The sequence below is a fragment of the Dromiciops gliroides genome, chromosome 6 (assembly GCF_019393635.1).
Source record: "Dromiciops gliroides isolate mDroGli1 chromosome 6, mDroGli1.pri, whole genome shotgun sequence".
In the NCBI taxonomy this organism is placed as follows: domain Eukaryota; kingdom Metazoa; phylum Chordata; class Mammalia; order Microbiotheria; family Microbiotheriidae; genus Dromiciops; species Dromiciops gliroides.
Genome location: NC_057866.1, coordinates 140,102,157 through 140,116,469, shown reverse-complemented (window position 1 = coordinate 140,116,469; position 14,313 = coordinate 140,102,157). Strand labels below are relative to the sequence as shown.

Genomic DNA, 14,313 nt, shown 5'->3' with positions numbered 1-14,313 from the left:
TCCACAATTTCTTATATATTTCAAGGTAGACAGGTTGGTGTTTAAAGTTATAAGGACTCTTTGTTGGTATTTCTGAGAATTGGAAATTTTCTTTTACACTATGACTTTGTTAACTATGAAATATATGCAAGTGCCCTGTTACTGGTACTTTTATGAGCTAATATTTAAATCATTAAAGGAAAAAAATAGGTTCATAGAAATAAGAGCTAAATACCCTTATTGGGGGAGGGGAGGATTTTTTTTTCTAATTTGATATAGGCTCTTTTAATGTATGTAGCCTAAGCTGAAGGTACAGTAGCTACTCATGAGCCAGTGCCTCAGCTGACTCCCATGGAAACTGAGTTTCTCAGTTTTTTTACAGATTCAGCTTGTACCTGCAGAAAGCAGGGAATAGTGGCAGGACCTTTGACTTAGTTGTTGTTTGTCCTTCAGCACTGAAGAGGACTGTGGCAGATGTCATGACTTGCAATGAATTGGATTTAAGTGAGGAGGACTGTGTAAGGTCACCAACCTCCCTCTCTCCTCCAGAGGCATCTGGGTCAAGTGGCAGGACATATATCAGGAGAACTGGAGATGGCCCTGGATGTTTTCAGGCAATTGGGGTTAAGTGACTTGCCTAGGGTTACACAACTAGTAAGTGTCTGAGGTGACATTTGAAGTCAGGTCATCCTGACTTCAGGGCCAGTGCTCTATGTACTGCCCCACTGAGGTGCCTCTTATGTGACTTCACTACTATAGGAAACTCCAGAATGAGTAAACCCCTTCTAGCAATGCCCCTTCTCTGGAAATTAAAGAGGTAGAGTCACCTAGAATAAACTGACTTTTCCAGGCTGAAGCAGCCTGGAATGTGCATGCTATATGGACCAGAGGCACATCCATCTTCTTCTCTTCAAGACTGACTCTCTCCATACCATGAAACTCTGCCTAGACAGTAAAGTAGGAAGATCTGGCATTTGTCAGTCCTTGAAAACCACAAAAAAAGAATGAGGAAATGATTCTACAAGTTACAGGATCAGGTTGTCTTGGTTATTTTTAGAGTTCTATGCAAAAATAGCTCCTAACCAGTTGGGAAAGTGTGATGGTTGTTGAAGGCCATGAAGCTAGGAGAGATTCCTTGCCTGGGAGAAGCTAGTTGCTCAGCTTTCTCACCTGAAGGAATAAATTAGGATTTTGGAGCAAGACACTACCATCAAAAAGCAAAAAGAAAAGTACTTGTTGAAGGAGGAAGTATAGACTCAGAATTTCATCAACTTTGATGAAGCGCATGTTAGCTGACAACCCATATCATGGTTCTCAAAGGTAAAACATTTTTTTAATTAATAAAGTATTTTATTTTTTTCCCGTTACATGTAAAGATAGTTCTCAACTTTTGTTTATACAGGCTTTCCAATTTCAGATTTTTCTCTCTCCCTCCCCTCCCTCCCCCCTCCCCTAGACAGCAGGTAATCTGATATATATAGATATAGATATAGATATATATGTTATTGTGTGTATAAATATATATGTATATATATATTTATACACATAATATCATTAATCCTATTTCTGCATTAGTCATGTTATAAGAGAAAAATCAGAGCAATGATGAAAAACCTCAAAATAGAAAAAACAACAGCACCAAAAACAAAAGAAATAGTATAGTTCATTCAGCATCTATACCCCACAGTTCTTTTTTTTTTTTCTTTGATTTGGAGATCCTCTTCTATCATGAGTTCCCTGGGACTCTTCTTTTTCTTTTTCTTTTCTTTTTTTTTTTTTTGGTGGGGCAATGAGGGTTAAGTGATTTGCCCAGGGTTACACAGCTAGTGTCAAGTGTCTGAGGTCGGATTTGAACTCAGGTCCTCCTCAATCCAGGGCCAATGCTCCATCCACTGTGCCACCTAGCTGCCCTCTCCCTGGGACTCTTCTGTACCATTGCATTGGTGAGAAGAATATAGTCCATCACAGCAGATCAACACTCAATGTTGATGATACTGTGTACAATGTTCTCCTGGTTCTGCTCACCTCACTCATCATCAGCCCATGCAAGACCCTCCAGGTTTCTCTGAACTCCTCCTGCTCATCGTTTCTTACACCACAATAGTATTCCATTGTATTCATATGCCACAACTTGTCCAGCCATTCCCCAATTGATCGGTATCCCCTCAACTTCCCATTCCTTGCTACCACATAAAGAGCAGCTATAAATATTTTTGTACATGTGGGTCCCTTTCCATGATTTCTTTGGGAAAAAGACCCAAAAGTGGTATTGCTGGGTCAAAGGGTATGCACAGCTATATCGCCCTTTGGGCATATTTCCAAATTGCTCTCCAGAATGGTTGGATCAGTTCACAGCTCCACCAACAATGCATTAGTGTTCCAATTTCCTTTTTTGTCATTTTAGCCAATCTGATAGGTATCAGATGATACCTCAGAGTTGGTTTAATTTGCATCTCTCTAATCATTAGAGATTTAGAGCATTTTTTCATATGGGAATAGATGGCTTTGGTTTCTTCATCAGAAAACTGCCTGTTCATATCCTTTGACCATTTCTCAATTGGGGAATGACTTGGATTCTTATAAATTTGATTTAGTTCCCTATATATTTTAGAGATGAGGCCTTTATCAGAAGTACTGGCTACAAAAATTGTTTCCCAGCTTTCTGCTTCCCTTCTTAATTGTTATTTGAGGTTTTATGCCTTGGGGCATGCACTGGCCTGGGCCTCTGTAAACCTCAGTCTCTCCACCCACTGGTTATAACCATTGCCATGGCGCTGGCACCTCATGTCATCACCACTCACTGACCCCTACATGGGCCTGGCAAAATTATAATGATTGGAAGCCTAGTGAGTGCAGTCATGTGACTATCATTGCTTCTGTTTGTACAAAAAAAAATTTAATTTAATGTAATCAAAATCATCCATTTTGCATTTTATAATATACTCTATCTCTTGTTTGGTCATAAACTGTTTTCCTTTCCAAAGATCTGATAGGTAGACTAATCCTTTCTCTCCTAATTTACCTCTGGTATCACCTGTTATATCTAATCGTGTATCCATTTTGACTTTATTTTAGTATAAGGTGTAAGATGTTGGTCTATGCCTAATTTCTGCCATACTATCTTCCAGTTTTCCCAGCAGTTTTTATAAAATACTGAGTTCCTATCCCAGAAGCTGGAGTCTTTGGGTTTATCAAACACTACATTACTAGTGTCATTTACTATTGCTTTTCCTGTGCCTAGCCTATTCCATTGATCTACCACTCTATTTTTTAGCCAGTACCAGATAGTTTTGATGACTGCCACTTTATAGTAAAGCTCCAGGTTTGGTACCACTAACCCTCCTTCCTGTGAATTTTTTTTCATTATTTCCCTGGATAGTCTTGATTTTTTGTTTTTCCAGATGAATTTTGTTATTTTAGGTAGTCTGATTGGTATGGCACTGAATAAGTAAATTAATTTAGGCAATATTGTCATTTTTACTATATTAGCTCTGCATATCCATGAGCAATTGATATCTTTCCAATTATTTAGATCTGATTTGATTTGTGTGAAGAGTGTTTGGTAGTTGTGTTCATAGAGTTCCTGAGTTTGTCTTGGCAAGTAGACTCCCAAGTATTTTATATTATCTACCGTTGCTTTAAATGGAATTTCTCTTTCTATCTCTTGCTGCTGGACTTTGTTGGTCATGTATAGAAATGCTGATGATTTATGTGGATTTATATCCTGCTACTTTGCTAAAGTTGTTAATTGTTTGAAGTAATTTTTGAGTTGATTCTCGAGGATTCTTTAAGTATATCATCATATCATCTGCAAAGAGTGATAGTTTTGTTTCCTCCTTGCCTATTCTAATTCCTTTAATTCCTTTCTCTTCTCTGATTGCTAAAGCTAACATTTCTAGGACAATATTAAATAATGGGGTGATAATGGACATCCCTGTTTCACCCCTGATCTTATTGGAAAGGCCTCTAATTTATCTCCATTGCATATAATATGTGCTGATGGCTTTAGGTAGATACTGTTTATTATTTTAAGGAAAGCTCCACCTATTCCTAAACTCTCTAGTGTTTTTATTAGGAATGGGTGTTGTATTTTGTCAAAAGCTTTTTTTGCATCTATTGAGATAATCATATGATTTTGGAGGGTTTTCTTATTGATGTGGTTGATTATGTTAATAGATTTTATAATGTTGAACCAGCCTTGCATTCCTGGTATAAATCCCACGAGGTCATAGTGTATTATCCTGGTGATTACTTGCTGTAATCTCCTTGCTAATATCTTATTTAAGATTTTAGCATCAATATTCATTAGGGAAATTGGTCTATAATTTTCTTTCTCTGTTTTTGCTTTGCCTGGTTTTGGTATCACCACCATATTTGTGTCATAAAACGAATTTGGTAGAACTCCTTCTTCACCTATTTTTCCAAATAATTTGTATAATTTTGGAATTAATTGTTCTTTAAATGTTTGGTAAAATTCACCCTTAAAGCCATCTGGCCCTGGGGATTTTTTCTTAGGGAGTTCATTAATGGCTTGTTCAATTTCTTTTTCTAATATGGGTTTATTTAAGGATTTTATTTTCTCTTCAGTTAACCTGGGCAGTTTGTATTTTTGAAAATATTAATCCATTTCATTTAGATTGTCCAATTTATTGGCATACAGTTGGGTAAAATAATTCCTAATTATTGATTTAATTTCCACTTCATTAGTGGTAACATCACCCTTTTCATTTTTGATACTGGTAATTTGGTTTTCTTCTTTCTTTTTTTTATCAAATTAACCAATTTTATCTTTTATTGTTTTTTTCATAAAACCAGCTCTTAGTTTTATTGATTAATTCTATGGTTTTTTGCTTTCAATCTTATTAATTTCTTCTTTAATTTTCAGGATCTCTAGTTTAGTATCTAATTGGGGATTTCTAATTTGTTCTTTTTCTAACTTTTTAAGGTGCATGCCCAATTCATTAATCTCCTCTTTCTCTTTTTTATTCATGTAAGCATTTAGAGCTATAAATTTTCCCATAAGCACTGCTTTGGCTGCATCCCATAGATTTTGGTATGTTGTCTCATTATTGTCATTCTCTTGGATATAGTTATTGATTGTTTCTATGATTTGTTGTTTGGCCCATTCATTCTTTAGAATGATATTATTTAGCAAATGACAAAAAATAAAATAAAAGAATATGACTAAATAGCTGCTATGGTGACAGGGAAAGATTAAAACATAAACTCAAAAGATGTTGATTTCAAAATGGATAAAAGCAAAGCCTAAAAGAAAAATGTGAATTGGACAGAAGCCCAACATGAATTCCTAGAAGAGATTTTAAAAAGAAGGATCCATCAGAGAAGACAGAGAAGGAATAGTGATATAGGTAGAAGAAAAATCAGGAGAGAGTGGTGTGCTGAAAACCTAGAAAGGAGAATATTAAGGAGGAGAGAGTGATCGATAGTGTCAAAGTCCATAGAGACGTTAAGGTAAATGAAGATTGAGGAAAAGTCATTGAATTTGACAAGCAAAAGATCATTAGTGACTTTGGATAGAGCACTTTTGGTGGAATGAAGTTGAAAGTCAGATGGTAAGGGGTTAAAAAGAGAATGAGGAAAGTTGAGGCACTTATTGTGGGAGGCATCTTTTTTGATGTTGTTTGTACAAAAAATAGAATAAATATAAGAAAATAGTTACTAGCATTAGAAGAATCAAGTGAGGGAGTTTTGTTTGGTTTTTTGTGAGGCAAATGGGGTAAGTGACTTGCCCAGGGTCACACACCTAGTGTCAAGTGTCTGAGGCCAGATTTGAACTCAGGTCCTCCTGACTCGAAGTGAAGGGGTTTTTTAAGGATAGAGAAAACATGGGCATGTTATGAGACTCTCCTCACTGGTGAAGATACATTCCTCATGTTGTTTTTTCATTAATCCCCATGCCAAGAATGATCTTTTTCCTCATTTTTGCCTAGGAATCTCTAATTTTCTCTAAGACTCAATCTCATGGGCAATGTTTTACATGAAGTGTTTCATGATTCTTACAATTCCTACTCCCAACCCTCAAAATTATCCTATATCTATTTTTTGTATACAGACACATATATTGTATACACATAAAGGCACACACACACACTCACCATATATACCACATATTCATCTCTCCTGAAAGAGCTAGGTGGCACAGTGGATAGAGGTCTAGGCCTGGGCCCAGGAAGACCTGAATTCAAATTCATACAGACACATACTATCTGGGAAAGTCACTTCATCTCTGTCTACCTTGGTTTCTTTAACTGTAAAATGGGGATATTAATAACACCTACTTCACAGGAATGTTGTGAAAAATAAAATGAAATATTTTTAAGACAATGTGCGTAGTGCCTGGCACATAGTAGGCACTTAAATGGCTTCTTTGCTTCCTTTTCTTTCTCTTTTGCTAGATATCCAGTAGACCTCTCAAACTCAGTATTTCTAAAATAGAACACACTTTCTCCCTAAATACTCCCCCATCTCCACTATTACCTTCCCTGTTACTGTGGAAGGTAACACCATCCTCCTAGTTGCTCAGGCTCCCAATTTAGTAGTCATCTTGGACTCCTATATCTCTCCACCCATATCCAATATATTGCTACAGCCTATAGATTTCACCTCTCAAATATTCTTTCCTTTGACACTCACCACTCTAATAGAAGACCTTAGCACCTCACATCTGGATTATTTCAATAACCCTCTGGTGGGTCTGTTTACCTCATATCTTTCCCCATGCCAATCTAAGCTCCATTCAGCCACTAAAGGGTTTTATTCCCTGAAACACAGGTCCAATCATGTGACCACCTTACTCAATAAACTTCACTGTCTTCTTATTACCTCCAAAATCAGATACAAATTTTTCTGTTTGGTATTCAATGCCCTTTATAACCTAGCTCATTCCTACCTTTCTAGTTTTCTTACATTTTATTCCCTCACTCATTACTCTAAAATTCAGTGACACTGGCCTCCTGGCTGTTCATGAACAACTATCTCTCAGCTCTGAGTCTTTTATCTATACCCATGCCTGAAATATTCTCCTTCCTCTACAATGACTACTGACTTCCCTAGCTTCTTCCTTTATGTTCCAATTAAAATCCCATGTTTTACCTGAAGCTTTCCCCAACTCCTCACAAGTATAATGCCTTCCCTCTATTAATTATTTCCTATTTATCTTGTATATATCTTACTTCCCCTCCTTGATCACTGACTTGTTGTGGAATGAGCAATGCAAAGAAATAGAAGAAAACAATAGAATGGGAAAGAAAAGATATCTCTTTAAGGAAATTAGAGACATCAAGGGAACATTTCATGTGAAAATGGGCATGATAAAAGACAAAAATAGTAAGGAATTTAAAAAGATTAAGAAGAGGTGGCAAGAATATACAGAAGAACTATACAAGAAAGATCTCAACATCACCAACAATCATGATGGTGTGGCTACTGATTTAGAGCTAGCTATACTGGAGAATGAAGTCAAGTGGTTCTTGGAGTATTGCTAACACTAAAGCTAGTGAAGGTGCTGGAATTCCATCTGAGCTATTTTTACTCCCACCTTTCCAATAAAATTGACCTATGAAAATCTTTGTCTTGCCAAGTATTATCCTTATCCTCTCAATAGCCTTTGACATTATTGCATACACTTCTTGACACTTTCTCCTGCCTTACCTTCAAGGGCAGTATACAATCCTAGTTTTCCTCTTACATCTTTTTCATCTTCTGTCATTCCTTTACTGGCTTCTTTCTCTTCCATGATTTATTCTGCTTTGTCCTCAAGTTTCTGCTTTTCTCTTGTTAAATTCAATCACTCAGAAGTTTTTTGAATAATAGTATGGCTTCAACTGTCCCTTCTATGCTAATAATCCCTCCCAAATGTATTTCTTCAGTACATACCTCTCACGTGCATAATAGTCTATTGAATGGATTGATTAATTAAAAATGTGGACTATTCCACAATGACATCTAGGTAGACCTCACTCAACATCATTGGTACTGTCTTTAAATAATAAGTTAAGATGGGTTACATAATAATAATAGTTAGCATTCACATAATGCTTTGTTTTATATTAGCACTTTACAAATATTATCTTATTTTTATCCTCACAACAACCCTGTGTTGTAGGTGTTTTTATTATCCCCTTTTTTACAGATGAGGAAACTGAGGCCAACAAAAGTTAAGTGACTTGCCCAGGGACTCATACACACTTAGTAAGTGTTTGAGGCTGGATTTGAACTGGAGTCTTTCTTACTCAGGTGCTCTGTCCACTGTACCATCTAGCTTTGTTACATCTAGAAATATTTCCTGTGAGTAGTTAATCCCATCCATGTGACTAGATTCTTGTTAGGACAATCACTAGGAATCCTTTTATGAACTTCATCTCTCATTTTTCTCTAAGTCTTGATGTCTATTCTAGGCTTCATGTTTTGCTCCTATAGTCTTCTGATCATTGCCTATAGGCAATAGGAAATTAGGTCACAGATGGGCAGGCTGCTAATGCCCAGCTACATTTTTTATCCAGGCATAGATAATTTTTTTAGCTGTAATATGAGAACATTAGATTTCAACAGTGTCAAACTCAAATAGAAATAGGCCCCTATGAGAACTTAGAAAATCACAAATTAGCATTATCTATGTTATATAAGATTTTCATGTGTTTTGTTAAATAGTTACCAATTACTTTTTTTTTTGTGGGCCAGTGGAAGTTAAGTGACTTGCCCAAGGTCACACAGCTAGTAAGTGTCAAGTGTCTGAGGCCGGATTTGAACTCAGGTACTCCTGAATCCAGGGCCGGTGCTTTATCCACTGTGCCACCTAGCCGCCCCCCTACCAATTACTTTTAATCTGTTCTGGCCCCACTCAGGAGATTTGTGAGTTTGATTAAATGGATGATTTGATTAGATGGTAATTTCAGGCTGATCACATCACTTTCAAATATGTATGCTTTACAAAAAAGGTAGTAACAAATAACTGAAAAACCAAAGAATAACTCCAAGATACCTTAAAATCAAGTGCCTGATACTTATTGTTGGATAACAAATACCTAGAAGATCTAATAAGAGGAGATGATAATGACGAAATAGAGCTAGTCAGATTAGGGTACATAAAAGAAAGCATTCCTTAATTGGGCCCTAAGTAGAATTGTAAGATATAGATTGATGAAAAATGGGAGATCGGAATAAGTACCTAGGTTTGAGCCCTATCCTTGACATTATAAGCTGTATGCCTTGTGCAAATCACTTCAACTCATCAATAAAATTAATATAAAAATATTTGTACTACCTACTCCACTAGATTACAATCACATCAATGAAGTGCTTAGTGATCTCAGAGGACCATTGTCCAATCCACCTCTGATTCTTACTATTTCTCTGACTTCAGGAAAGTTGACACTTCTCTGGCCTTAGTTTCTTCACTTATAAAGTGGAGATGTTGGACAAGATGGCTTCTGAGGTCCCTTCTAGCTCTGGAGCTATAGATGGATTACCCTATTATTTCTAGGTGACAGGAATAGCACGAGTGAAAGCTCATCATCTTAATGAGCAAAAGCAATAGTGCATAGCACTCTGATAAAAATTGCTTGGATGAGTGCTTTGTTTTTTTCCCCAAGTCAAGTCAATAACCATTTATTAAGGGTCTATTATATACCAGGCAGTATTCTAAGGACCAGGGATAAAAAGAAAGGCAAAAGCAGTCCCAGCATTCAAGGATCTCACAGTTTAATTGGGAAGATACAGCAAGCAAACAACTGTGTTCAAACAAAATATATGCAGGATAGATTAGGCATTATCTCAGAGGGAGGCACTAGCCTTAAGAAGGATGAGAAAAGTTTCTATTGAGCACCATGAATCCCTAGGAGTTCAGAAGTCTTCCTAGGAACTCAAGAGCCTTCATTAAGCTTAGAGCAAGTATTCTTAACCCAATTTTGATAGCATTTTTTTCAATGATTGGTTTCCTTTATTATCCTATGTATTTCGTTTTACGCATTAAAAAACATTCTTCTGAGAAGGGATGCATACAATATTTCACCAGACTGCCAAAAGGAGTTTATGATCCATAAAAGGCTAAGAATCCTCAACTTAGAACTTTGAGCTGTCCATGACAGAGCTAAGTCCTTTTTTCTTTTTCCCTTAGGAAGACCTACTACGTTATGTGAAACCATGGGAAAAGCTGAGATGTGGCTGATCCGAACATACTGGGATTTCGAATTTCCTCGGCCATACTTGCCAAATTTTGAGTTTGTTGGAGGACTCCACTGCAAACCTGCCAAACCTCTTCCTGAGGTAAATTTATCATGTGGTTTCCCAAGTTTTAGTCTTCTACAAAGATGTCCTTTTTTTTCTGTGCACAAAGGCAAGGGGTGGAGAGAGATAACAAGCATTTATTAAGTACCTACTATGTGCCAGATACTATGCTAAGTGCTTTACAAATAATATCTCATTTTATCCTCACAACAACTCTGGGAGGTAGGTGCCAGTATTATTCCTATTTTACAATGGAAGAAACTAAAGTGGATTGAGGTAAAATGACTTGCCCAGGGTCACACAGCTAGCAAGTGTCTAAGATCAAATTTGAACTCAGGACTTCCTGACTCAAGGCCCAACTTTCTATCTATGCACCATCAGATGCCTCAAGGGCAATGGTACTGAGCTGGGACTCTGAAGACCCTTGTTTTAGTTCTTCCTTTGTCACTACCTCACTATATACTTTCAGGCACATATTTCTGATTTTCTTTGTACTGTGTATATGCATACACAGTTCAAAGTTTACTTCCTCCCTTCTCCTAAATAGAAAAGGGAGGGTTTTGGATTCTAGATGTGGCTAATGTGTACAGACATAGCATTTTGATTGCTTGTTTTCATAACAAAGGAGGTTTTAAAGGATTTTGGTGTAGGTGGAAAGTGGAAGATTGTATCAGAATTATGTTGTTTTTTTAAAAAGCGATAAAATAAGTGCAACGGCTGAGCTTTAAGTTAAGAAATCAATCAAATTATCCTTCGCCATTTAACTGTGCTGAGGTGTTAAACTCTGATACATTTAAATCATCTTCATTTAAACCAAATGATAAGATGCTATACTCTGACACATTTTTAAAGTATTTATTAAGTGTGACAAGGACTTATTAATAATCATGATGTATAAAAATATCACATCTACTATATGCCAGGATCTATGCTAAGTGCTTAAAAATATTATCTCATTGGATCCTCACAACAAACCTGGAAGGTAGATGCTATTATCATCCCCATTTTTTAGATGAGGAAACTGAGGCACACAGTGGCTAAGTGATTTGCCCAAGGTCACACAGCTAGTAAATGTCTGAGATTGGATTTGAACTTAGGTCCTTCTGACTTCAGGCCCATTTCTGTACCCACTCCACCACTTGTTTTGATTGGCTCAGAGACTTGGTCACACCATGTGGAACTTCTATAAAATAGAAAACCAGTTCAGAAGCCAAGACCTAAGTGGTGGTAGAGAGGAGGAAGAGCAACATTTGAGAAATAATCTCTTGAAGAAGAGAAAGCCTTGCCATAGATCTCACTATTTTAGGCTAGTAATGTATTTTATGAGTCTCAGAGGGTTCAAAGGATTTTGAACTTCTTTCAGTGATTCCCAGAACATCTGCTGTCAGTGTCTACATTGGGAGTCAAGGACAGACTTGACAGAGATTGAAAGGCTCTCCAAAAAGCTCAGGAGAAAAACAAACAAACAAAAATCTATACCATATCTAAGGGAAACAGTCTCAAGGGCTCCAGCATAAGGGATTTTCAGGAACTGTGGATACATGTGCTCTTTAAACTTTAGACCACTGTCTCTTGGACTTTGGATATAATTGCCAGCGAGTATTCCATAGACTTTGGAGGGAATGGGCTGTGGCAACTGTTCTTACTACATCGTCTTAGTAAATCCCCCTTTCTAAAAGCTAATGAAGTCCCAACCAATACCAATTCCACAATGAACACACATAAATGAATAGTAAAGAAAGGCATTTAGAAATCAAAGGAAAACAGAAATCAAAAAACATATACATAGGAGAATGCATATCAGACAATACGGAGTGAAGGAGCTCTTACATTGGGAGTGAGAAAAGAAGTTCAGCCAAGAGAGAGGGTCCTGGATCTCACCCCAACATCTCTATAATAGCAAACTAGGAATAGGAACACATTGGAGACTGCCAGATCCTTTCATATCTTCCAGAGGAAAGATGGAAGAGGCCAACTGCATTTCAGGTTGCCGAAAACTTACTTAACTGTAAGAAGACTCTCATGTGGAGAGTCCCCAGGCATAGTTGCTGAGAACTGAAGCTATCTTCTCACCAACTCTGCCCCACCCTTCACCTTGGGAAAGACCCTCAGCTCTACTCATAAGGAAATCTTCCCACACCAATGAACTTGGGACGGGGATCACAATGATGTTTAGATGATGAGAAGGCTTTATGTTTCTAGTGCTTAGCACAGACCCTGGCACATACTAGCAAGCGCCTGTCACTTAAATTTTATAGATTGACTATTTCGGCAAAGTCATAGGTATCTGAATGTTTGGAGAAAGGTAAGAGAAAAGGAGGAAACCTGAGAATATACCCAAATAAACTCAAACTCATTTTTCAATGCCAGAAAGAATAATAAACAGAGAGGATTTGTGTGAGGTGTTTGTATTTTTGCCACAACTAAGTGACTGCTATCTGTTCTTTAATTACATGCTGATCTCCCTCTTGGAAGAAAGGGTGAAAAGACTCAAGAAATGTCTCTATTGTGGATAGAGCACCGGTCCTGGAGTCAGGAGTACCTGAGTTCAAATCCGGCCTCAGACACTTAACACTTACTAGCTGTGTGACCCTGGGCAAGTCACTTAACCCCAATTGCCTCACTAAAAAAACAAAAAAAACAACAACAACAAGAAATGTCTCTATGTCCCCCCCTATAATTAGGGACAGTAAAGTGTTCTTTAAAAAAAAAAAAACAAACAATAGAGGAGCAGGTAGGTGGTGCAGTGGATAAAGCACCTGCCCTGGATTCAGGAGTACCTGAGTTCAAATCCAGTCTCTGACACTTGACACTTACTAGCTGTGTGACCCTGGGCAAGTCACTTAACCCCAATTGCCTTAAAAAAACAAACAAACAAATAACCTGAAGAGGCAGGTATAAATCTTGACCCCTGTAAGAAGTTTGGAGTGTGTAGGTATGTCACACAAAGGAAAAAGGAAGAAGGACCTAATTCAAGAAGGCAAATTTGACCACATAACTAACTCTGAAGCATAGGGAGATGAAGCCTATGACCAGAAAGGCTCTAAAAGAAAAGATTTATTCTGAATGAATAGCCTAGGTAAAAGGAGAGATAAGGTATATTCATATGATAAACACCAGGCTGGCACATAATAGTAATGGAACATTTGAATTTTCCAAATGTCTACTGGAGCTCTCATTCTCAGGAAAAAGCAAAACAACTAATAATTTCTTGACTTATCTTAATGATAATTTCCTCTTTCAAAAAGTAGAGAAACCGACAATGGGATATCTTATTTTGGATCTCATTCTTACTAATAAGGAAGAATTGGTTTCTGGGATAGAAATCATGGGAACCTGGAGATAAAATGAATACTTCATCTTAAGATTTGTTATATAGGAAAGGAAATCCAGGAACAGACTAGCATGCATTCTAGATTTAGGGTGGATAAATTTCAAAGAATTTAGGGAAAGATAGGTAAGATCCCAAGGACTAAAATTCTACAGTTAGTCAAAGAGAGAAAGGAAACCCTCCATGACATTCTGAAACCACAAAGAGAAACAATAAGGAGTAATTAATAAATAGGCACTTATTAAGTAAATGCCTACTAAGTGTCAGGCACTAAGCTACATGCTGGGGATACAGAGACAAAAATTAGACAACCCTTGCCTTCAGAGTTTATATTCTATCAGGAGAATAACATGCATACCCTTTAAATTCAAGCATGTAAAGTATTGCAAGGTAATGGGTGGGGGGAAGGCACTAGGAGTTGGAGTATTATATAGGAGGTGATGTTTAAGATGAATTTTGAAAGAAAGAAGACATTCTAAGAGGTATAGAAGGAGTACATTCTAGGCAAAGGCTTGGAGATAGGAGATCTCAAACTCAAACTCAAAACAGCTTCTATAACACCCTTGCTAAATTATAAAGTATATGAGGGATAGAAATGAAATTTGGAACAGCAGACTGAGGCTAGATTGTAAAAGACTTTGAATATCAAAATACAAAACCTTTATTTTATTTTAGAGGTACTAGGAAGCCACTTTTTAACAGGGGAATGACATATTCAGATCTCTGTTTTAGGAATATCACTTCCTTTTGTGGAAAAG

General features: G+C 37.1%; 1 protein-coding gene across 12 annotated transcripts in view; it reads left to right on the top strand.

The window, feature by feature from the left end:
* The window catches only part of LOC122730830 (UDP-glucuronosyltransferase 2A1-like), a 235,081-nt gene that overhangs the window by 201,052 nt on the left and 19,716 nt on the right, over positions 1-14,313 (top strand). For all 12 annotated transcript variants that reach the window (XM_043970310.1, XM_043970309.1, XM_043970308.1 and 9 more), the window contains one exon: positions 10,115-10,263. In XM_043970310.1, coding sequence (XP_043826245.1) covers positions 10,115-10,263 — 149 coding nt within the window. The remainder of the gene's footprint in view (positions 1-10,114; positions 10,264-14,313) is intronic.